Source organism: Trichomycterus rosablanca, chromosome 13 (assembly GCF_030014385.1).
Source record: "Trichomycterus rosablanca isolate fTriRos1 chromosome 13, fTriRos1.hap1, whole genome shotgun sequence".
Lineage (NCBI taxonomy): Eukaryota > Metazoa > Chordata > Actinopteri > Siluriformes > Trichomycteridae > Trichomycterus > Trichomycterus rosablanca.
The window spans coordinates 28,795,210-28,821,104 of record NC_086000.1 but is presented as its reverse complement, the minus strand read 5'-3'; the positions used below and the strand labels follow the sequence as shown (position 1 = coordinate 28,821,104).

At 41.3% G+C, this 25,895-nt stretch overlaps 1 protein-coding gene across 6 annotated transcripts in view; it reads left to right on the top strand.

Annotated features, from left to right (window-relative positions):
• Positions 1-25,895, top strand: part of smoc1 (SPARC related modular calcium binding 1) — an 83,395-nt gene that overhangs the window by 38,823 nt on the left and 18,677 nt on the right. For 3 of the 6 annotated variants that reach the window (XM_063007086.1, XM_063007084.1, XM_063007082.1), the window contains 7 exons: positions 1,145-1,234; positions 1,516-1,584; positions 11,742-11,934; positions 13,277-13,359; positions 17,084-17,171; positions 19,100-19,344; positions 21,280-21,313. In XM_063007086.1, coding sequence (XP_062863156.1) covers positions 1,145-1,234; positions 1,516-1,584; positions 11,742-11,934; positions 13,277-13,359; positions 17,084-17,171; positions 19,100-19,344; positions 21,280-21,313 — 802 coding nt within the window. Of the gene's footprint in view, positions 1-1,144; positions 1,235-1,515; positions 1,585-11,741; positions 11,935-13,276; positions 13,360-17,083; positions 17,172-19,099; positions 19,345-21,279; positions 21,334-25,895 lie in introns of all 6 variants that reach the window. The other 3 variants (XM_063007087.1, XM_063007085.1, XM_063007083.1) reach the window with 2 other exon arrangements.

Sequence of the window (25,895 nt, the reverse complement as noted above, 5' to 3'; positions counted from 1 at the left end):
GCTGTGAGGTGACAGTTCATTTATGAAAATATGTATATTAATTAAAATGCCAATAAATGCTAATATTTTATATTAAAAGCATCCGCCCAATGCAAGAAAATGTACAATTTTTGATATATTGGGGACCTTTGATGGCGTCCCCAATCACCAGATTTAAACATCTTTAAACCCTGAATTAGAATACATTGTGATATATTGTGATACTTTGTCCACTCCCTGTATGTAACAATGCATCACCACGGTTATTACACTAATAATAGAATATCATATTTTGGTGAAGTGTTTGATTGTGATGTCCTTGAGTGAAGTGCCCTTGTGTGACCCAGCCACCTAAACCAGCTTCCTCTAGCCTCTAGCTTTAGCCTTGTCGTCCAAACTCTTGACGAGGCCCAAAAGAAGAGAGGGTAGAATGCAATACCACCTTTTCAGGTAAGTACAGTAGGACACTACAGAGAACATGTATAAAGAACATGTAAACTGGGCCTTAATGAAATGCTTACTGTGAGAATAAACAGTACCGTATAAATAGATCTGGCATATAATAGGTCTTACTAAAGACTTAATGTGTGCTCAGTTGTGTGTATGTATGTTTGAGTGAAGATGTGAAAGGTTAAGATAATAAACTATATACTGTATGTATATTATTGTCTGTGTACAGTATAGGCCAAAAGTATGTGGACACCTGATCATGAGCTTGTTTGTGAAGGCTTTTCTCAAGATTTTGAAATATATGTGGGAAATAATCCACATTCATTTAAAAGAGTATGGACAAGGATGCCTGGCTAACAGTCAATGGTCAATGCTCCAATGGATCCCAAAGGTGTTCATTGGAGTTGGGGGTCACTAAAGTGTTTGGTCCATGTTTTCTATGGACCAATCATGCAGCAACAACTGTTGCAAACAGTTGGTAGCAATTGGTGTGGCTTAAATATCAAAATTTAATAATTACAAGGGATGTCTACATATTTCTGGCTACATTGTGTATACTACATGTCTATACTCTTTCTATTCTTTCTTTGTACTATGACTATAAACTCTCTACTTTCTCTCTTTCTTGTTGTGTGTGCTCTTGGCCGGGCCATGTGCAAATCCCAACCATTCAACACTTCTGGAGAGTAGATTGTATTAACCTCAATAATGGTAGTCTCTTTCCGGTTCTTTCTCACACTAAACCCAGATGATGGCTCCAAACCCACACCCACCATGGGGACCCATCTCATCAGAGACAGTGAAAGTAAGTCCAGCTTCTGAATGAGTAAATTCCAGCTTCAGTCCTGGAAGACCACTGCCACTGCCATGCAGAGTTTCAACCTTCTCTTGCTCTTGACACTCTATTCAATTTAGTGAGGGTATAATACTAAGCTAATTTGCAAAATCCACTTCTGACAAAGGTTGAAACTCTGCAAGGCACTGGACAATGCATTATTTACAAGCTCAAAGTCTGTACTGCTCATTACATGCAAGTCCAGATGTACTAATGGTAATTTGTCTTTTTTCATGGTTCATGGTCTACAGGGATCACAGCCCCCCCACTGCTGATCAAGGTGGAAGGCGACCGGAATAACTCCAGCAGCAGGAAGCCAGGTGAGTCTTAAGATTTGTTTCATTATGCAGTGTTGTATGCATCTTGCTGGTAGAGCACTCGCCACACAACAGCATGGGTTACGAGAATCTGGGTTAGATTTTTTTCAGTATATAATTGTTCAGTTAAGAGAGCATTTGCAGACACTAACGTTACACCTGGATTGCAATTCATATTGAAATTCATATTGAAGGTGTTCAGTGGGGAGGTCATGGCTCTGTGCTGCCCATTTTTGGTTCTTTACACCAAACACAGGGACGCCACAATGTTGAAGGCATGTAATTTATTTTCTAAAAGTCAATGTTTGCAGTGCATTTGCATGTGTAATCTCAGTATCCCGTGAAGAATCATTTTGGAATGTGATGGTGGTAAAACATTGTGAGTTTATAGATTACGTTGCTTTAAAATGAAGAAAACAAGCAAAATTGTTTATTCTCTTTGCTGTCTTAAATTTCTTTGGGCATTTTGGGATGCAACAAACACTTGATTAGTGCAACATGAGAACACTGGTGTTGAAAGCTCCTTGGGCTTCTTTTGAACCTCCTGTTTCTGATTAGCAGTTGATTTTTCTAAAAAGGATGAGCAGAACATCGGTCCTTAATCCTCGGTGGCATGTGGTGTTAGTTTTGTGGGAGATATAGAGGCTGTCGAGCTTGTTTAAAGATGTGCTTTATTTATACACAGAAGCCCAAGGCTATGTGCTGGGTCACAAGGGATGTTTTTGCTGTCAGGTAGTAACTTTGGAATTGATATTTCACCCACAAAAATGAGTGCATTTTGTTTGCCTAAAAGTACTGTGTGCTAATAGAAGATTCTTTGGGTTGTATGAAAGAGCTGTCTAATTCTTTGCTGGTGTCCATTTTCATTGAATACATAAAATGCCTTTTTTTAGACACCTTTAGTCTATACTGTTGAAAAAAAATATTATTTATACTTGTCAGAACATGTACGATGGCGTTACTAGGAGCTCATGGGCCCCAGTGCAAACATTTTTTTGGGCCCCCTCAACAAATTTCATATATACTGTATATTATATACATATAAATATTGTAATATAATAATAACGACCTGCCAAGTGCAGCCAGTGGAGGGGCAGTGCGATTAGGGGATGAGTTCATGGTGTGAAGCCCAACCAACCTCATCTTCTTTGTCTTCTTAGTCCTTCAATCCACCAATTTACACCGATCATAACATTATGACCACCTCCTTGTTTCTACACTCACTGTCCATTTTATCAGCTCCACTTACCATATAGAAGCACTTTGTAGTTCTACAATTACTGACTGTAGTCCATCTTCTCTACATACTTTTTTAGCCTGCTTTCACCCTGTTCTTTAGGGGTCAGGACCCCCACAGGACCACTACAGAGTAGGTATTATTTGGGTGTTGGATCATTCTCAGCACTGCAGTGACACTGACATGTGTTGTACTGGTATGAGTGGATCAGACACAGCAATGCTGATGGAGTTTTTAAACACCTCACTGTCACTGCTGGACTGAGAATAGTCCACCAACCAAAAATATCCAGCCAACAGCGCTCCATGGGCAGCATCCTGTGACCACTGATGAAAGTCTAGATAAGTGATCGTCTCTGACTTTACATCTACATGATGTACCAACTAGATAGGAGTGTCTAATAGAGTGGACAGTTAGTGGACACGGTATTTAAAAACTCCAGCAGCGCTGCTGTGTCTGATCCACTCATACCAGCACAACACACACTAACACACCACCACCATGTCAGTGTCACTGCAGTGCTGAGAATGATCCACCACCTAAATAATACCTGCTCTGTGGTGGTCCTGTGGGGGTCCTGACCATTGAATAACAGGGTGAAAGCAGGTTAAAAAAGTATGTAGATAAATAGATTGACTACAGTCAGTAATTGTAGAACTACAATAAAACCTGGAGGTGGTTTTAATGTTATGGCTGATCAGTGTTGTGTGGTGTTGACTAACAGAAACCAGATCTTGCACTGATCGTAGGACACATTGTCCTACAGCAAGCTGTCATCACATCTGATATTTCTCATAACTTGGCAACAAAAGCCTAAAGGCAGTTGGCTCAGTTATAGTAAGGATGTCAGTATTAAATCAGCATCAGCCAATATTCAGAACTTTAAAATCTGTATTATATTAAAAATCACTACATTTTATTTCATTCTACTTTCTTATTAAAGTTTAATATATTAGAAAAAAATAGATCAACTTTGTAAATGGCTAACTGCATTATATGCAAAGAGAAACTTTGTTTTGATAGTCAGATGTAATCCAAGTGATGTAATCCATGACATGCAATCCTGCTATGAAGTAGATCTTTCTGGAACACAAGTGTCACTGACCAGTTAAGAAGAAGGCTTTCCATCACAATCAGCTTTGAGTCTGCAATACAAGCTAGAATTCCATGTTTTTTAAAAGCACCTAAAGCTTAACCGCAGTTTACTGCTAATTACATGGAAGAAGAGGAAGTATGGTTCTCTGTCTTGTATTGCAGCCTTCAGGCTTGTGGCATTGTAAAGCTTAATTGACTGAGGACAGTGTATTTATATTGCATGTATCCACCTCATTGTTTCTACACACATTGTCCATTTTATCAGCTCCACTGACCATATAGAAGCACTTCGTAGATCTACAAATACTGACTGTAGTCCATCTGTTTCTCTGCATGCTTTGTTAGCCCCCTTTCATGCTGTTCTTCAATGGTCAGGACCCCCCTAGGACCACCACAGAGCAGGTATTATTTAGGTGGTGGTTGATTCTCAGCACTGCAGTGACAATGACATGGTGGTGGTGTGTTAGTGTGTGTTGTGCTGGTATGAGTGGATCAGACACAGCAGCGCTGATGGAGTTTTTAAACACCTCACTGTCACTACTGGACTGAGAATAGTCCACCAAACAAAAATATATCCAGCCAACAGCGCCCCATGGGCAGCGTCCTGTGACCACTGATGAAGGTCTAGAAGACGACCAACTCAAACAGCAGCAATAGATGAGCAATCATCTCTGACTTTACATCTACAAGGTGGACCAACTAGGTAGGAGTGTCTAATAGAGTGGACAGTGAGTGGACACGGTATTTAAAAACTCCAGCAGCACTGCTGTGTCTGATCCACTCATACCAGCACAACACACACTAACACACCACCACCATGTCAGTGTCACTGCAGTTCTGAGAATGATCCACCACCTAAATAATACCTGCTCTGTGGTGGTCCTGTGGGGGTCCTGACCATTGAAGAACAGAGTGAAAGCAGGTTAAAAAAGTATGTAGAGAAACAGATGGACTACAGTCAGTAATTTTAGAACTACAAAATGCTTCTGTGTGGTAAGTGGAGCTGATAAAATAGACAGTGAGTGTAGAAACAAGGAGGTGGTTTTAATGTTATGGCTGATCGGTGTATAGTTTGTATAGTGTGCAACAATAGGTACCACAGACTGGCAGCTACTTAATCTCTTTTTACAACAGCGAATAGTGTCCTTAGTTTCTAAATGAATACAGAACACTGGCAAAAGGACAGGTGATGTAACACAGTGGTCCCAACTTTTTTGGAATGTTTTGCAGCTATCAAATTTAAAATAAGTTTATATAGACCAAAACTAAATTAAAGTTGACTATTTAAAAGACTGAACATTTTGTTTTTGTACTGGATTTTATTAAATACACAACATAAACTGATTTGCAAACCATTGATGTCTGTTTTTTATTTCCATTTTTTATACTGTCCCAACTTTTTAATCATTTGGCTTAAACCAGCAAATCAATTTAAGTAATAGATATGTTTTTGTATGCACATTTCTTGACACATATTATGCTTTAATCATTTACTCAGAGAAAGAAAATACAGAAATCATTGAAATTCCAAGACATACACTATATGGGCAAAGGTATTTGGACACCTGATCATTAGCTTGATATACACCGATCAGGCGTAACATTATGACCATCTCCTTGTTTCTACACTCTGTCCATTTTATCAGCTCCACTTACCATATAGAAGCACTTTGTAGTTCTACAATTACTGACTGTAGTCCATCTATTTCTAGACCTGCTTTCACCCTGTTTTTCAATGGTCAGGACCCCCACAGAGAAGATATTATTTAGGTGGTGGATGATTCTCAGCAGTGCAGTGACAATGTCATGGTAATGGTGTGTTAGTGTGTGTTGTGCTGGTATGAGTGGATCAGACACAGCAGCGCTGCTGGAGTTTTTAAATACCGTGTCCACTCCTACCTATATGGTCCACTTTGTAGATGTAAAGTCAGACGATCACTCATCTATTGCTGCTGTTTGAGTTGGTCGTCTTCTAGATCTTCATCAGTGGTCACAGGACATTTTTGGTTTGTGGACTATTCTCAGTCCAGCAGTGACAGTGAGGTGTTTAACAACTCCATCAGCATTGCTGTGTCTGATCCACTCATACCAGCACAACACACACTAACACACCACCACCATGTCAGTGTCACTGCAGTGCTGAGTATGATCCAACACCCAAATAATACCTACTCTGTGGTGGTCCTGACCATTGAAGAACAGGGTGAACGCAGTCTAAAAAAGTATGTAGAGAAACTGGACTGCTGTCAGTGATTGTAGAACTACAAAGTGCTTCTATATGGCAAGTGGAGCTGATATTATGCCTGATTGAACATGCCATTGAAACATAGGCAATCAATCTTTTGACTGCATTAATAAGCATTAAATGTTTGATTGTTTGTATTAAACCATTTCAGGCTGGTTTGGTACATCGCAGAGAAAGAGGGAACAACAATGTTAGAATACTGCTTAGTTTGAACATCGCAGAGCTCTTTTGTTTGTCCTAAAGTTGATAAGATGACTTGTAGAAACACACTAAGGATATTCAAGTGTTTTGCAGATGATTTAATTTATAGGAATAGAACATTAAATGACCGTCAAAGGCCAAAGCGGATTTTCTCAGGCGCCAGTACACACTCACGATAATAAACAGAGCCAAATAATTTGGTGTTGAGAAGCTGGGACAGGAGTCAGAGCGCTTCACAGCACTTAAGCATGAAGCAGGACTTGAGTCATACTAATAATTAGATGGCAGACTCCTGCTGGGAACAGGTCCGTCTCTTACCTGGCCTGGTGTGTTCTTCAAGCCGTTTACATTGTAGTCACTCCGGGCGTGTTTCAGAACACAAACACTGTCAGTGTGAGTACCAATACTACTGCAAAAGGACACAAAAACAAAAACATGAGCAGGGGCGGCTCATTCCTTAGGGCGATCGGGCGACGCACCACCAAAGGGCGAAAGAGAAGAAATTTGTCTATCACAGCTGTGACTGTTCTGGACAGTCTGTCTTGCCTCTGAATATCGTAGTTGAAACAGCGTCGAGTTGTGTTCCGTACAGTACCGCCCCTTTTGGGGTGATTTCAGTCTGAAAATCGCTCCGGATTGCTCTCATAGACTCTCACGTTAAGGCTCTTTTTTTCGAACTGCAGGCACTGCAATACAATCTGAATGGGTTCCGGGAGGGCTCGCGCTTACGTGCTTGCGTCACACGTAACCTGGTGTCGCGATCTCGTCACTTTGACTACCATTACCTCAGTTTAGAGCAGCTCCATCAGTCATTCAGTCGTCATAGTAATCAGGATAAATGAGCAACTAAAGAATTAGGGCCACCCAGACCAAATTTAAACATCAAGCAAGTATCTACAAAGGGGGGGGGGGGGGGGGTCATATTACTTACAATTAATTTAATTTTTAAATTGTGAATTGTGATTGCACTTATTGTATCTCCCCAATTGTTTAATTGTACTTCTTTATTCATTGCACATCAGCCCCGATGCCAATCTTTATTCTGGATCTGCTGCACCTAAAATAAAATGCTATCTGATGAAGAATTCAATTGTTAGTGTGAAGGCTTTACTTAATTTTATGATTAATGGTAAAGCTGCTCTCTCTCCATGTTCAAAGTTATTTGTGAGGGCAAACTGACAGATGACTTAAGATGTTAATTATTTACGCTTTAATTTACCCATTGAACGGGTCACTTTGGCCTTCATCGCAACAACTGCCCCCCCTGAGAGATTTGGCAGGAGCCGCCACTGAACATGAGCATTTAGTTTTAGATGGCTGGGTTGTAAATCACGCTTTTCACTCTCTTGGCAATGTGCAGAATTTAGCTGGCTTGTTCCATGGTCTACCATTTATCATACTTTGCTTCTATTTTTCCTAGAAATTTTAGCATGGTTTACTAAATATTAGTTTTAAAATTCTCTTTTTTTAATATACTAAGCATTTGAATGGCTGGGCACTGATGTTGGTCAAGAAAGCATTGACCAATTGATTTTCCAGTTTATTCCAAAACTTCAGTGGGGCTGAGGTCAGGGCTCTGTGCAGGTCACTAGAGTTTCTTTAAATCAAACTTTTCTTCTTGTCTTTATAGACCTTGCTTTGTGCACAGGGGCTGAGAAAGGGAACAGAAAACGACTTGCTAAATTATTGTTGCAAACTTAGGAACATATTGGGCCTGTCTAAAAACCTAGTGGGCTGCTTTGCTACCTTCCTGGGCAGCTGCCTAAGTAGAGAAGATTCTGACATCAAACATTTGAAGGCAGACTATTTAGTTGCACTACTACAGACTACTAGTACAGACAGTGATTACGTGATTGACTGTACCCCCCCACCACTGCAGCCTTAGACCAGTCAAACCAATGGACTGTGGCAGGACAACCTGCTAGAATGCCAGCTAACATCTCTATCTGTATACTGAAAATTGTTCATTTGTCCTTGACAAACCCAAAATTTCAAATAAATTACACTTGTACACGTTTATTGTGAGGAAAGTTGTGTCACTAAATGCTGGGATTCCCTTCTCAGATGAGGAAGCACACAGAGCTCACTTGTTATTCTGACAGAATAGCAATGAGAATAAGGCATCACAGTAGGCAGCATTTTAAAGTATCTACAACCCCAAATCAGAAAAAGTTGGGACAGTATGGGAAATGCAAATAAAATAAAAATGCAGTGTTCCTTGCATTTACTTTGACTTTTATTTGATTGCAGACAGGATGAAACTAAGATATTTAATGTTTTGTCAACTTTATTTCATTTGTTAATATACCTCCTACCTAAAAAGAAGCCTGTTTACCATGTCCAAAAGCGGCGTCGACTTTGAGACATGTAGGATGGACCATCACACAGTGGAAACTTGTATTGTGGTCAGATGAATCAGCATTCCAGGTCCTTTTTTGGAATAAATGGTATATAAATGGTCTCCGGACCAAAGACGAACAGGACCATCCAGAATGTAATCAGCAACAAGTTCAAAAGCCAGGGTCTGTCAGGTATGGGGCTGTGTCAGTGCCCTTGGTAGAGGTAATTTACACTTCTGTGATGGCAGCATTAATGCAGAAAAGTACATTGAGATCTTAGAGCAACATATGCTACCATTAAGACGTCATCTTTTCCAGGGACGTTCATGCATTTTTCAACAAGAGAATGCAAAACCACATGCTGCACACATTACAAAGGCATGGCTGCGGAAGAAGAGGGTACAGGTACTGAACTGGCCTGCCTGCAGTCCTGACCTGTCCTCAATAGAGAATGTGTGGAGAATTTTTAAATGGAAAAAGCGACAACGACGACCCCGTACTGTTGCACATTTTAAGACGTGTTTGCAGGAAGAATGAGACAAAATAAAAGCTGAAACACTAAATCGCTTGGTCTCCTCTACGCCATAACGTCTATTAAGTGTGGTGAAAAGGAATAGAATTTCATGCTGTCCCAACTTTTTCTGATTTGGGGTGTTTAGACAGCCTGCTTTTTGGATGGGCGTGCAGTATGATGAAAAATGCTGTTTATGTAGAGAGATCACTAGGTTTTGAGACCCATAATTTCCTTTATATACATGACTTGTTAGCAATTGTTGTGGCTGAAACACATTAATCAAAAATTAGACACTTTTGTCCATATAGCGTACATGATGTAAATATTATGTATAGTGTCAGCCAGTTCCCAGTCCAAAACCTCTGACAAATAGGATCCATTTGTTGTTTGACTTTGGAGGCTTGGCCTCTATACCAACACTTTTTAAAGCCAATGTACAGTATATATTACAGAAGCACCCGTTTGTTTTATTGGTCCATTTTTTGACAGTTTGAAGTGTGTATAATTTTATTATGTCTCCACAGACAGACAGTGCTGCAGGGAAAGTGATTAAACAGGACATGAATTACCAGTAACCCCTCTCAGCTTTGCGCTAGCTGGATTAGCTTCAGCATGTGGCACTGTTGTACTTGGCCACAGCGCAGTGCACACTGTTCTAAATGGATCTCAATCTAAATAGAGATTTATGAGATGAGGCATTAAAACATTTACACAAACGTTCTCTAAGTGTCAGTGGTGGTAATTTACGGCAGAAAAGTAGTAGGAGGCGTTGTGTGTAAGGCTTTGGAGAAAGGTCAACATTGTCTCTTAAGTGTATTTCCATCACTAAGCTTCTGTCTGCCCTGATTTTAACAGACACTTGAACTTGTTTGAATCTACTGTACACTGAATTTTGATGGTGTTATGAGCCAGAAATGGTGACATCACAAATACAAACACTTGAATAAATGACTTATAATAGGGTCATTGGCAACGAATTTCATTTCATTTTCATGTTTTACCACATGGGTCATAGTGGGTTTAATTTCCTCAGAATTGCCGCTCAGGTGGCGCAGCAGTAAAAACACACGCTGTTCACCAGAGCTGAGATCTCGAATACATCGTATCGAGTCTCGGCTCTGCTTGCCGGCTGAGGCTGAGCGGTCACATGAACAACGATCGGTTGTTCAGATAGGGGCGGGGGATTAAGCCGGATGGGGACTCTCTCTCAGACTAGTGCGATTTCGACCTCTGCTGGCTGGTTGGTGGCGCCTGCACGGAGATGGGAAAGGAGTGCGGTAGAGGGTGTGGCTCTCCGTACACAGCGCTGTACTGCACTGCACTCGTCAAGTGTAGGTAATAAGATGTTCGATTGCTGTGCACGTGTGCATCGTCCTCCCCAATCAGGAGCAGGGACCAGCATTAGTTAGAGGATGATTGACGGGCAGAAATTGGATGCGCAAAAGTGGGAGAAAAAGGAAAAAAAAAATTTCCTCAGAATCACTGGGTGCTATGGAGTAACTCATCTCGGACAGGACACCAATCTATTATGGGGTCGTGGTCACCCCCCAGATCTACCAAGTCATGTATGTAGACACCAGACTGGCCGATAGCCAAGCTAAGGATTCAAACTCCTGGTCCCAGCTATAGTGAGCTACGTAGCTTAATGTACTGCTGCACCTTTTGAGCACTGGACTTGTCCATTATTAATATACACCAATCAGCCATAACATTAAAACCACCTCCTTGTTTTTACACTCACTGTCCATTTTATCAGCTCCACTTACCATATAGAAGCACTTTGTAGTTCTACAATTACTGCCTGTAGTCCATCTGTTTCTCTGCATACCTTTTTAGCCTGCTTTCACCCAATGGTCAGGACCCCCACAGAACCACCACAGAGCAGGTATTATTTAGGTGGTGGATCATTCTCAGCACTGCAGTGACAATGACATGGTGGTGGTGTGTTGGTGTGTGTTGTGCTGGTATGAGTAGATCAGACACAGCAGCGCTGCTGGAGTTTTAAAATACCGTGTCCACTCACTGTCCACTCTATTAGACACTCCTACCTAGTTGGTCCAGCTTGTAGATGTAAAGTCAGAGTTAATCGCTCATCTTCTGCTGCCGTTTGAGTTGGTCATCTTCTAGACCTTCATCAGTGGTCACAGGACGCTGCCCACGGGGCGCTGTTGGCTGGATATTTTAGGTTGGTGGACTATTCTCAGTCCAGCAGTGACAGTGAGGTGTTTAAAACAGGTGGAAGCAGTGGATTTTTATAGAGTGATTTTATATGCACAGAGGAACACACTAATCCATCTATATTTTTCCACCACTCATGCCAGGGCTTTAACCAGACAGGAAAAGTAAGTGTTGCAGGTGCAAGGTGGTCGATTTTTTTTTTCTGTTGAACAATAGACCAGTGTCAGTGCAGAATATAAAAAGCAGCCAAGGTAAACTGAATAAGTGTATCTATAGAACTTGAAGGATGCATGCATTCCTAATACAGGTACTATGATCAGACTATATTGACTGTGTTTCTTGGGATTGTAGAGAAAGTTCCCTCTTGTGACCAGGAGAGAGAGAGTGCACTGGATGAGGCTCGACTGAATTTGCGAGAAGGCATCTTCATCCCTGACTGTGGGCAGCTGGGACTGTACAAGCCTGTCCAGTGCCACCAGTCCACTGGCTACTGCTGGTGTGTGCTGGTTGACACAGGGCGGCCTATTCCTGGAACCTCGACCAGGTAAGTAATGGTCAGAAGGATACAACCTTGTTTCTACACTCACTGTCAATTTTATCAGCTCCACTTACCAAATAGAAGCACTTTAAAGTTCTACAATTACTGACTGTAGTCCATCTGTTTCTCTACATACTTTTTTAGCCTGCTTTTACCCTGTTCTTCAATGGTCAGGAGCCCCACAGAACCACCACAGAGCAGGTATTATTTATGTGGTGGGTCAATCTCAGCACTGAAGTGACACTGACATGGTGGTGGTGTGTTAGTGTGTGTTGTGCTGGTATTAGTGGATCAGACACAGCCCCACTGCTGGAGTTTTAAAATACCTTGTCCACTCACTGTCCACTCTATTTGACACTCCTACCTAGTTGGTCCACCTTGTAGATGTAAAGTCAGAGACCACCTTCATCAGTGGTCACAGGACGCTGCCCACGGGGCGCTGTTGGCTGGATATTTTTGGTTGGTGGACTTTTCTCAGTCCATCAGTGACAGTGAGGAGTTTAAAAACTCCAGCAGCGCTGCTGTGTCTGATCCACTCATACCAGCACAACACACACTAACACACCACCACCATGTTAATGTCAATGCAGTGCTGAGAATGACCCACCACCCAAATAATACCTGCTCTGTAGTGGTCCTGGGAGAGTTCTGACCATTGAAGAACAGGGTGAAAGAAGCTATCAAAGCTTGCAGAGGAACAGATTGACTACAGTCAGTAATTGTAGAACTACAAAGTGCTTAGATATATATGTTAAACTTTTTAAAAGGTTGCTGTTTCAGTCTAGAGTTTTCATTCCAGTTCATGCACCAAGTCTACACTTGCTTGATTCTTTGTTTAGTGTTTGAACTGCCGGATGGATCTTTTGGATCTTATAGCTCTTGTTACCACAATTGTTAAACCAAGGGCACTCTCATGCCACAAACACTCATTTTTGGAGCCCTGCACATTTTTTGGAAGTAAAACCAGAAATCTCATCGGAAAGATCAGTGAAATGAAATACACATGCTGCAGCAACAGGGATGACTGCCATTGAGGTTTCTAGCAAACACATTCATTTACACATCACATTTTTAAAGAGGTCTTTGGAAATGACTCAGCTGTTTCTTTCACTCCTTTGTCAGTAACAATGACATTATTAAATTAAAGCAACAAGATTACAAAACCAAAGCAAAGCTATATTATTCAACTTCCCAGAAAAGGCCAGTTTGGTTGATAAGACAGAAGGGTATTTTTTACAGGTTTGTATTGATGTATTGGCTTGTGTGGCTTTTTCCTTTATTGCTTTCCCAGATTTCGTAATGAATGTTGTGTCACAATTGGTTTGCTTTTCATGTTTCTATGTTTCAGGTATAAGAAGCCAGAGTGTGATGGTAGAGCCCATTCTAGAGTATTAGAGATAGAAGATCCTTTCAAAGACAGAGATCTGACTGGTGAGGAAAAACTGATTGATTGATTGATTGATTGATTGATTGATGGGTTTGTTGGTTGGTTCCTTGTTTGTTTGTTTGTTTATTAGCATTTTAACATCATGTTTTACACTTTGGTTACATTAATGACAGGAACGATTGCTACTCGATACACAAGATTCATCAGGTCACACAAGGTTATATCAAACACAGTCATGGACAATTTTGTATCTCCAATTCACCTCACTTGCATGTCTTCAGACTGTGGGAAAAAAACGGACCACCCAGAGGAAACCCATGCAGACACGGGGAGAACATGCAAACTCCACACAGAAAGGACCCGGACCGCCCCACTTGGGGATCGAACCCAGGGCCTTCTTGCTGATACCCACTTAGCCACCGTGCTGCCCGGTTGGTTCCTTAAAAAGTTATAAAGAGCAACTCACTAAGATTCACTAAAAAATAAAGAATTCTACACTCAGCAAACCTAATAATAACATTCAGAAGTTCTTTTCACTCTCTGTTTGGATCTTTGAACACTTTTAACCAAAGTTATAACAAAGTTTAACTAAATATTATGGTTTTTGAGCACAGATTGTCTTTTTCAGTACTGTCCACATTTAATCTGTAGCATTGAGGTTGGGACTTGTGGAAGGCCATTTTAAGAGCTTAAATTTCAGACATTTCAAAACCATTATTGATGTGTGGTTCGACACCCAGTTGCATTCGAGATTCAAGAATTTTGAGGTGATTTTCTTTCTCTAGTATTTAATCCACTTTTTGTAATGCACCCGTTCCAGTAACGTCAAAACAGAGCTAGATCCAAGTAAAAATTCAAATTCGAATATCAATTTGATATGTTTATTTCTGTATGATATTCTGGGCACTACATTTGGGATTTTTTAGCTTGCCATTGTGCTCTGTAAAAGCACTTGTGAATCAGTTATGAGATTATACACCGATCAGCCATAACATTAAAACCACCTCCTTGTTTCTACACGCACTGTCCATTTTATCAGCTCCACTGACTGTAGTATATCTGTTTCTCTGCATGCTTTGTTAGCCCCCAATGGTCAGGACCCCCATATGACCACTACAGAGCAGGTATTATCTAGGTGGTGGATCATTCCCAGCACTGCAGTGACACTGACATGGTGGTGGTGTGTTAGTGTGTTTTGTGCTGGTGTGAGTGGATCAAACACAGCAGCGCTGCTGGAGTTTTTAAATACCGTGTCCACTCACTGTCCACTCTATTAGACACTCCTACGTACTTGGTTCACCTTGTAGATGTAAAGTCAGAGACGATCGCTCATCTATTGCTGCTGTTTGAGTTGGTCATCTTCTAGACCATCATCAGTGGTCACAGGACACTGCCCACTGGGCGCTGTTGGCTGGATATATGTTTGGTTGGTGGACTATTCTCAGTCCAGCAGGGAAAGTAAGGTGTTTAAAAACTCCATCGGCCTTGCTGTGTCTGATCCACTCATACCAGCACAACACATACTGCAGTGCTGAGAATGATCCACCACCGAAATAATACCTACTCTGTAGTGGTCCTGAAAGAGTCCTGACCATTGAACAACAGCATGCAGAGAAACAAATGGACTACAGTCAGTAATTGTAGGTCTACAACGTGCTTCTATATGGTAAGTGGAGCTGATAAAATGGACAGTGAGTGTAGAAACAAGGAGGTGGTTTTAATGTTATGGCTGATTGGTGTATATTTCATGTGTTTTGCCACCTCAGAGTGGTCTTTCTTTCAAGTTCAGCCTTTTACAAGGCTCTTGAGGCCTTTTAATTGTTTCTTTTCCTTAATTTTGGTTTAAAGTTTAATTAGAACTGTTCTTTAATTTCCCCATCTGGTAGATTTACAAAGTCAAACATGGCTCCTGACTGTGCAGCAGATGTGTGCTGTGGTTTATGGCTGGTTGGTGTAATGTAGAGGGCTTAACGGGGGGTGGCTGAGTGAAATTATTTTTATGGACTCTTGCTGGATGTTTTGCTTTGACATTAGTAATAATAATAATAATAATAATTATAATAATAGTAGAACTTAACAGCTGCATTGGTTTCATTATTAAAAATGATTACGTTTTGGGATAGCAACAGCTACTTAACCACTTTACCTATATTAAACACAGCTATTCTTGTACTGAAATATTTATGAGCTGTGTTCATCTCATGTACGTACACTTCGTATAAGACTTGAATTGAATTCCAGATTCTCTATGCTTTGATTTAACTCATGGGTTGAAAGGCACTGAGGCGTTGCGTGTTATACCTTGTCCTTGCTGCCTTCATGCTAATTGGATTCACCTGGCCCTCCGCTGGACCCTAAACTCCCACGCGCTGCCCCGGCCTGCCAGAGGTCAACAACAGAGAGGAATAAAGAACGGAAAGTGAGAAGGTCACTGTGAGTGTACGAGAAAGTGAAAACATAAACCTAGAAGATTCGTTTATTACATCCCCCTGTTTGAAGTTGCTCTTTAAGAGACACGATTAAAGGTTAAGACACTTGGGCCCTGCATCTGGGGCAATTAAAAAGCAAGGTGCTGGGTAATACCCTAAAACTTTATTAGATGCTGGACAACCACTCAAGTCACGTCACATCAGAGTTATTATAACTGTATTCATTTATTTATAGAGTATAAAAGTGACCAGTACCTTATGGTCTGGACTTTCTGTGACAGTGTAAACAAAAATTATATGTAATTTAATATTTTGAATTCTAATCTATCTGCTAGTAAAAGCCAATACATACACCGATCAGCCATAACATTAAAACCACCTCCTTGTTTCTACACTCACTGTCCATTTTATCGGCTCCACTTACCATATAGAAGCACTTTGTAGTTCTACAATTACTGACTGTAGTCCATTTGTTTCTCTGCATGCTTTGTTAGCCCCTTTTCATGCTGTTCTTCAATGGTCAAGACTCTCCCAGGACCACTACAGAGCAGGTATTATTTGGGTGGTGGATCATTCTCAGCACTGTAGTGACACTGACATGGTGGTGGTGTGTTAGTGTGTGTTGTGCTGGTATGTTGTGCTGGTATGAGTGGATAAACACCTCACTGTCACTGCTGGACTGAGAATAGTCCACAAACCAAAAATATCCAGCCAACAGCGCACTGTGGGCAGCGTCCTGTGACCACTGATGAAGGTCTAGAAGATGACCAACTCAAACAGCAGCAATAGATGATCCACTCATACCAGCACAACACACACTAACACACCACCACCATGTCAGTGTCACTGCAGTGCTGAGAATGATCCACCACCTAAATAATACCTGCTCTGTGGTGGTCCTGACCATTGAAGAACAGGGTGAAAGCAGGCTAAAAAGATATGTAGAGAAACAGATGGACTACAGTCAGTAATTGTAGGACTACAAAGTGCTTCTATATGGTAAGTGGAGCTGATAAAATTGACAGTGAGTGTAGAAACAAGGAGGTGATTTTAATATTATGGCTGATCAGTGTATTTGCAGCAGTGATGAATTATCTCTTAGGAATCTTGGGTACAGAATTGTTTCACTGATTTGGGTCATTTCAGGAATACAGCCTGTTTAGATTAGTGTCAGGTTAGTCTTGTGTATAGTCCTGTTCTTCCAACTTCTATCTTGCTGGTTTTCCAGCACACATTACCTTATTACATAATAAAGTAGCAGAACGGAGAAAAATTTTTTATATTCTGGAGCATTTTGCATTTTAGCTTAGCACCAATTTCTTATTATGAAATGTTACAGGTTGTCCAGACGGCAAGAAACTAGACTTCATAACCAGCTTAATGGACGCACTAACAACAGACATGGTACAGGCTAGTAGTGGCGGGAGGTAAGAAGAGCATTGACACTACTAGTTTGTATCTAAAATCTTGAAAATTGTGGGGTTTGCATCTTAAATGCATATGTAAGTCATCAACTTTATATAAGCATATAAGTCTGTAAATAGAGTGGTGTTAATTAATAGAGTTGTGTCAGTAATACAACCCCAAATCAGAAAAAGTTGGGACAGCATGGAAAAAGCAAATAATAAAAAACACAGTTTCTTACATTTACTTTGACTTTTATTTGATTGCAGACAGAATGAACTTGAGATATTTCATGTTTTATCTGCTCAACTTAATTTCATTTATTAATAAACATCCATTCCTGCATTTCAGGCCTGCAACACATTCCAGAAAAAGCTGGGACAGTAAAGCATTTACCACTTTGTAGTGTTGCCATTCCTTTTCACCACACTTAAAAGACATTTTGGCACCGAGGAGACCAAGTGATTTAGTGTTTCAGCTTTTATTTTGTCTCATTCTTCCTGCAAACACGTCTTAAGACGTGTAACAGTACGGGGTCGTTGTTGTAATATTTTTCCTTTAAAAATTTTCTATTGGGGACAGGTCAGGACTGCAAACAGGCCAGTCCAGTACCCGTTCCCTCTTCTTCCTCAGCCATGCCTTTGTAATGTGTGCAGCATGTGGTTTTGCATTGTCTTGTTGAAAAATGCATGGACGGTTCTGGAAAAAATGACGTCTTGAAGGCAGCATATGTTGCTCTAAGATCTCAGTGTACTTTTCTGCATTAATGCTACCATAGCAGATGTGTAAATGACCTTTGCTAAGGGCACTGACACAGCCCCATACCTTGACAGAGCCTGGCTTTTGGACTTGTTGCTGATAACAGTCTGGATCGTCTTTTTTGCTTTGGTCTGGAGCACACGTCATCCATTTTTTCCAAAAAAGACCTGGAATGCTGATTCATCTGACCACAATACATGTTTCCACTGTGTGATGGTCCATCCTAGATGCCTCAGAGCCCCAAGAAGTCGATGCCACTTCTGGACATGGTTAACATAATTGTTTCTTTTTTGCACAGTAAAGTTTTAAGTGTCATTTGTGCATGTAACTCTGTATTGTAGCACTTGACAAAGGTTTGCCAAAGTAATCCCTCACCCATGTGGTTATATCAGCTATTGTTGAGTGGCGGTTCTTGATGCAGTGCCGTCTGAGGGATGGAGGATCACAGGCGTTCAGCTTAAGCTTTCACCCTTGGCCTTTACGCACTGAAATTCCTCGGATTGTTTAATGATATTATGCACCGTAGAGGGAGCAATATGGAAATCCCTTCCAATCTTTCTTTGAGGTTCATTGTTTTTCAACATTTTAATATTTTTCTCACACACTTGTAGACAAACTGGAGATCCACTGATCATCTTTGCTCATCAAAGACTCAGCCTTTCCTGGATGCAGCTTTTGTACCAAACCCTGATTACAATCACCTGTTGACATCACCTGTTTAAAATCATTATTTAGTTTTTTTCACCTCATTACTCGCCCTAAATTGCTCCTGTCCCAACTTTTCTTTGGAATGTGTTGCAGACCTAAATTGCAGGAATGAAGGTTTATTAATAAATGAAATGAAGTTGCGCAGATAAAACATGTAATATCTTGGGTTCAAACTGTCTGCAATCAAATAAAAGTCAAAGTAAATGTAAGGAACATATTGTCCCTTAAATTATGTGTATTACCTTTGTGTATGTTTTGTTTTATAATGTGAAATAATTCATAGGGACAAATAGGCAATACTCTTATGTAGTTTGTATAAGTTTTGATTCTTAATACATTCGATCTTTAAGATGAGATCAGATTTTTAAAAATTGTACACAGATGCAGTATTATACATTTTCTGCAGCACAGCTGACTGACGTAAGTGATTTGTAATGCATGTGTTCTGCTTGACCTGTCAACACCCAACACCATTTTTGGTCAGATTTTTAGAGCCTGACCCGAACCACACTCTGGAGGAGCGCGTGGTGCACTGGTATTTTGCTCAGCTTGACAACAACGGCAGCCTTGATATCAGCAAAAAGGAGATAAAGCCATTCAAGCGTTACGTAAAAAAGAAAGCTAAACCCAAGAGATGTGCCCGCAAATTCACTGATTACTGCGACCTGAACAAGGACAAGTCCATCTCTCTGCAGGAGCTGAAAGGATGCCTCGGAGTCAATAAAGAAGGTGAGTGTAATGATTGATGAATTGATAGATCATGTAAGGAATGCATTGACTGTAGCACATAAACTGTACAGAATTTAATTTATTACTGGGTGATGAGGTGACATAGCAGGTAGTGTTGGCACCCAGGGTCTGAATCCTTGGCCTGGGTTTAATCCTTGCCTCTAGTCACTTTCTGTAATGCCTAGTTCACACTATATGACTTTTGCCCTGATATACACTATATTGCCAAAAGTATTCACTCACCCATCCAAATCATTGAATTCAGGTGTTCCAATCACTTCCATGGCCACAGGTGTATAAAACCAAGCACCTAGGCATGCAGACTGCTTCTACAAACATTTGTGAAAGAATGGGTCGCTCTCAAGAGCTCAGTGAATTACAGCGTGGTACTGTGATAGGATGCCACCTGTGCAACTATTCCAGTCGTGAAATTTCCTCACTACTAAATATTCCACAGTCGACTGTCAGTGGTATTATAACAAAGTGAAAGCGATTGGGAACGACAGTAACTCAGCCACGAAGTGGTAGACCACGTAAAATGACAGAGCGGTCGCCAACTTTCTGCAGAGTCAATCGCTACAGACCTCCAAACTAAATGTGGCCTTCAGATTAGCTCAAGAACAGTGCATAGAGAGCTTCATGGAATGGGTTTCCATGGCCAAGTAGCTGCATCCAAACCTTACATCACCAAGCGCAATGCAAAGCATCGGATGCAGTGGTGTAAAGCACATCGCCACTGGACTCTAGAACAGTGGAGACGTGTTCTATGGAGTGACGAATCACGCTTCTCTATCTGGCAATCTGATAGACGAGTCTGGGTTTGGCGGTTGCCAGGAGAACGGTACTTGTCTGACTGCATTGTGCCAAGTGTAAAGTTTGGTGGAGGGGGGATTATGGTGTGGGGTTGTTTTCCAGGAGTTGGGCTCGGCCCCTTAGTTCCAGTGAAAGGAACTCTTAATGCTTCAGCATACCAAGAGATTTTGGACAACTTCATGCTCCTAACTTTGTGGGAACAGTTTGGGGATGGTCCCTTCCTGTTCCAACATGACTGCGCACCAGTGCACAAAGCAAGGTCCATAAAGACATGGATGAGCGAGTTTGGTGTGGAAGAACTTGACTGGCCTGCACAGAGTCCTGACCTCAACCCGATAGAACACCTTTGGGATAAATTAGAACGGAGACTGCAAGCCAGGCCTTCTCTTCCAACATCAGTGTCTGACCTCACAAATGCACTTCTGGAAGAATGGTCAAATAATGGACAATTCCCATAAACACACTCCTAAACCTTGTGGAAAGCCTTCACAGAAGAGTTGAAGCTGTTATAGCTGCAAAGGGTGAGCCGACATCATATTAAACCCTATGGATTAAGAATGGGATGTCACTCAAGTTTCATATGTGTATGAAGGCAGACGAGCGAATACTTTTGGCAATATACAGTATATTTACATTTACATTTTCAGCATTTAGCAGACGCTTTTATCCAAAGCGACTTACACAAGGAGCGGAACACGATGAGCAATTGAGGGTTAAGGGCCTTGCTCAGGGACCCAACAGTGGCAACTTGGTGGTAGCAGGGCTTGAACCGGTCTGCTACCGGCTTGAACCGTCGCTTTTATCCAAAGCGACTTACACAAGGAGCGGAACACGATGAGCAATTGAGGGTTAAGGGCCTTGCTCAGGGACCCAACAGTGGCAACTTGGTGGTAGCAGGGCTTGAACCGGCAACCTTCTGTTTACTAGTCTAGTACCTTAACCACTGAGCTATCACTGGCCATGAGTATATACTCATGAATAAGAAAATAGCTATGGCTAAGAAAAATCCATTCTCAAGCACCATTGTAATAAAGCATATGTATCTGCATATGTCTGGTTTTGTGTGTGTTTTGAAATGATACATAAATAGTAAATGAATGTGTCATTCTGTACTTTTTGCAGGTTCTACAGTGACCAGCAGCAGTCCGGGGACAAGGCAAGGAACTCATTTATTCAGTAAGGCTCCAATAATCGCTTTCACTAACATTTGACTGAATGGCTGCAGATGGCTCTGATTATAATGCATTAACATTCTACATCACTAATGTGCTACAGAATTTTTGCAAATGTAGAGGATGTGGTGTTGTGGCTGATCAATGACGTGTCCAAAAAGCTCTGTCTGGCTGGTGTTGTGCATGTGTGGGTACTGGCACTGAGAAAGGTTTCGATTACTTCCATATTCGAAAGTATCATAATGAAGACGTTGCATGCTCGGATTATTCTGTCTCCCTCTGCTGCTTTAACAGCTAACACTCTTCTGCAAAGGCTTTCCACCAGGAAAAAATAGTTTGGATCTTAGTGGGCATTCCAGTTCATACTTAAGGTTTTAGATTTTTGAGGTTAAGGCTCAGTACATTACTACTTCATCATGATTCTTCAGTTTGCTTTATGGTAACCAGCTGTAGTATTTTTGTCGGTTCAGTCCAGATTTATCCGTCAGACTGTCAGATGATAAAATGTAGATAATATACTTTTTATAACATCAGGATCCAGGGTGATTTAGTGTATTTTACACCAGTCTGGCATTCTGCATAATGACTTTAGGCTTGGTTGTGGCTGCTAAGCCATAGAGTCAATTCCTCCATGGGTCAGAATACATTGAAGCTGGTACAACAGGGGACTGTAGGGGCTGGTGGTGGCAAGATAATGGTATGGGGTTTGTTCAGCTGGCATTCCATGGGATCCCTGGTACGTCTACAAACGTCTCTGACGAGTTACATCCATTTATGTCCTGCATTTATTCCAATGGGTTTGGTCTCTTCCGACCGGACAATGCGCCGCCACACATGTCTAGAGGCGCCAAATAATGGTTAGATGAACACCTTTGGGGTTTTGTCCCTTCCACCCAATCACCAGATCTCAATGTTATCAAACACACATGGGATGCCATGCAAGACGCTGTGGAACACAGAAATCTTACACCTCAATATAACAGAATTGTGGACTGTTCTGAAGGATGTATGGTGTCCATTGCCTACAGAATATTTAATCTATGCCCTGTCATATTTCTGCAGTCCTACACTCCCGTAGGGAACCTACCAAGCATTAGGCTGGTTTACCAGTTTTTTCTGACACTTCTTAGCCAACAATGTGTAACTTTTTTCATGCTTTAATTGCAAGCCAGACCTTTTTTGTCCTGTGGTAATGCTTGTCCTTACAAATGCTCTTTTGACTGACAGGCACAAATTCCCACATACAAATTCTTTTTTTTTTTTTACATTTTCCCCTTCTTTTTTTCCCCCAATTTTTATCCCCTGATCTAGTCGTGTCCAATTACCCTGAATGCATCCTCTATACTGAATCGACCCTTCACCGCTGACTGAGGACGCCTCTCAACTGACATGCGCCCCCTCCGGTATGCACAGTCAGTACAGATAGTGAATTTTTCACCTGCAAGAGTCGAGTTCATACACTTGACGGGCACTGTGTACGGAGGGCCACACCTCCATCAGCATTATTCCTCAGCCCTGTGCAGGCGCCATCAGTCAGCCAGCAGTTATGAGGACCTATGATCTGACTTTCTTACCCTCTAACCCTGAACAACAGCCAATCGTTGTTCATGCAGCCACCCAGCCTAGTCAGAAAGGCAGAGCTGAGATTCGATACGATGTATTCGAAACCCCAACTCTGGTGAGCTAGCGTACATTACCGCTGCGCCACCTGAGCGGCTACCACATACAAATTCTTGTGGAAAGGCAGGAAAGTCGGTTTTAGAATGGGCTGTCCAAAAAGGTAAACTTTTGATTGGAAGTGTGTACTGTGACAGTATGTTGTCTAAGCAATTGAGGGTTAAGGGCTTTGCTCAAGGGCCCAACAGTGGCAACCAGGCAGTGGTGGGGCTTAAATCAGTGACCTTTCCATTACTAGTCCAGTACCTTAACCACTAGGCTACAACTGTCCTAGACTACACTTAAAGATGTTTTTTACAATTACGCAGTAGCCAAAGTTGACTACAGCAGTTCTAACCTGTTACCATTCTTTAAATTTGTTAAAATGTAGAATTCACTAGTTGGAAGTGGTGTCTACATACTTTTAACTATCATATAGTATAATTTACATTTTACAGAAGTGTATGCAGACAACAATGAACAGTTCACTTAACCACAACCACCCCATGTTCAGAATTGAGGCAGTGGAATTAAAGAAGACAGGATCATCATGTTGGTCTGGGAATAATTATACCCTGCCCTTAGTTGACCTAGCAATGTTGGCATGTTAGAGGAGGATACACCTGCTTCTCTGCTGTCAGATCAAATCAGGCTTAATCTCACTTCTTGATGTTCCACAACATTTCTAATACGTTTGGCCATGGTATAAAAATGTGTCATTATTTGAATTGGATTGAAACCTGCTCCTTTTGGAACCACTTACATTTTTCTCCCATCTTATAGATGAGAATTGACAGTCCGTTAGACCTTATTGCCTATAAAATGTTTCTACAATTGTATATTCAAAACGTGATTTCTAAAGTAGTGACCAGCCTTTACAAGCATAACATTTGCTTTTTATGCTGTCTGTTTCATTTTTATTTCTTAGTAAGAATTTATTGTAGCAATTTAATGCAGTTGTGAAATAGCAGAACATTACCGGAACATTTGGTTCTGAAATCGTTCCCGGCATGTCATCCTCCTTTAGCACACTCTGGACCTGAATTACTACAAACGCAAATAAAGAAGGTTGATTTGCATATATAATTTAATAGATTGCATGTGTGGCTAGCTGGCGTGTTGTGATTTAGAGTAGAGAATTTACTTCGAGTTATTGTGAAAAATCAAATAAACAAACAAACAAAAAACAGCCAAATAAATAATGCCTTTAAGTTTTTTAATATGTTAATACAAAAGCGAAAACCTATAACAGCATAGAACTTCATATTCACACACACGCACACTCATATATATATACCGATCAGCTATAAGTTTCTGCACTCACTGTCCATTTTATCAGCTCCATTTACCATATAGAAGGACTTTGTAGTTCTGCAATTACTGACTGTAGTCCATCTGTTTCTCTACATACTTTTTTTAACCTGCTTTCACCCTGTTCTTCAATGGTCAGGACCCCCACAGGACCACCCCAGAGCAGGTATTATTTAGGTGGTAGGTCATTCTCAGCACTGCAGTGACACTGACATGGTGGTGGTGTGTTAGTGTGTGTTGTGCTGGTATAAGTGGATCGGACACAGCAGCGCTGCTGGAGTTTTTAAACACTGTGTCCACTCACTGTCCACTCTATTAGACACTACCATTTAGTTGGTCCACCTTGTAGATGTAAAGTCAGAGACGATCGCTCATCTATTGCTGCTGTTTCAGTTGGTCATCTTCTAGACCTTCATCAGTGGTCACAGGACGCTGCCCACGGGGCGCTGTTGGCTGGATATTTTTGGTTGGTGGACTATTCTCAGTCCAGCAGTGACAGTGAGGTGTTTAAAAACTCCATCAGCACTGCTGTGTCTTATCCACTCATACCAGCACAACACACACTAACACACCAGTGTCAGTGTCACTGCAGTTCTGAGAATGATCCACCACCCAAATAATACCTGCTCTGTAGTGGTCCTGGGAGATGACCATTGAAGAACAGCATGAAAGGGGGCTGACAAAGCATGCAGAGAAACAGATGGACTACAGTTAGTAATTGTAGAACTACAAAGTGCTCCTATATGGTAAGTGGAGCTGATAAAATAAACAATGTAGAAACAATGAGGTGGTTTTAATATTATGGCTGTGTATATATACAGTATATATATAATTACTTTACTTCCTGTCATTGGACTGTGGGAGGAAACTGGATCACCCAGAGGAAACCCACGGGGGGAACATGCAAACCACACCCAAAAAAGGACCCAGACTGCTCCACCTGGGAACTGAACCCTGTACATTCTTGCTGTGAGGCGACAGTGCTACACATCGAGCCACCCTGCACACACACACACACAAACCCATATGTAATATGGGTTATAATGCAATATAAATATATATACAGGGTGAGTCAAAAGTTGCTGGACACTCAGAAACAGAAGGGAAAATGACATATCTGAATACCCCCATTTTGAAAGTCGCCATATTGGATCAAGGGCAAGTTTTTCCAATGGGAAGGTGGTCATGTAGCATATCAAAGAAGACCAGAATTTTCTCGATTTTATCGATTGCCACAATAAGATTTGCAATATCTCTTGTGGTTCAAAAAGTTATCAACACAAGGTTGCAACAACAACCGGGAACGTTCCCTGTGATGCACAGCTATTTGACGTGTTCAGTGTGTTGTCCCTGGTGCTGAACACAGAGCTGAAGGCTGAAGGAGCTGGATTCAATCGTTATGAACCCGCATGAGAATCTCTGGAGAAACCTCCATGATGCGGTGCTGAAGGTGGTGTTTGTTGCAGATTTTCTCAGCATACACAATTTATTTGAGATGACCCCAGAGATAAAAGTCGAGTGGTGTGAGGTCGGGTGATCTGGGCGGCCATTCCACAGGACCACGACGGGCAATCCAATGACCAGGGAATTGAATATCCA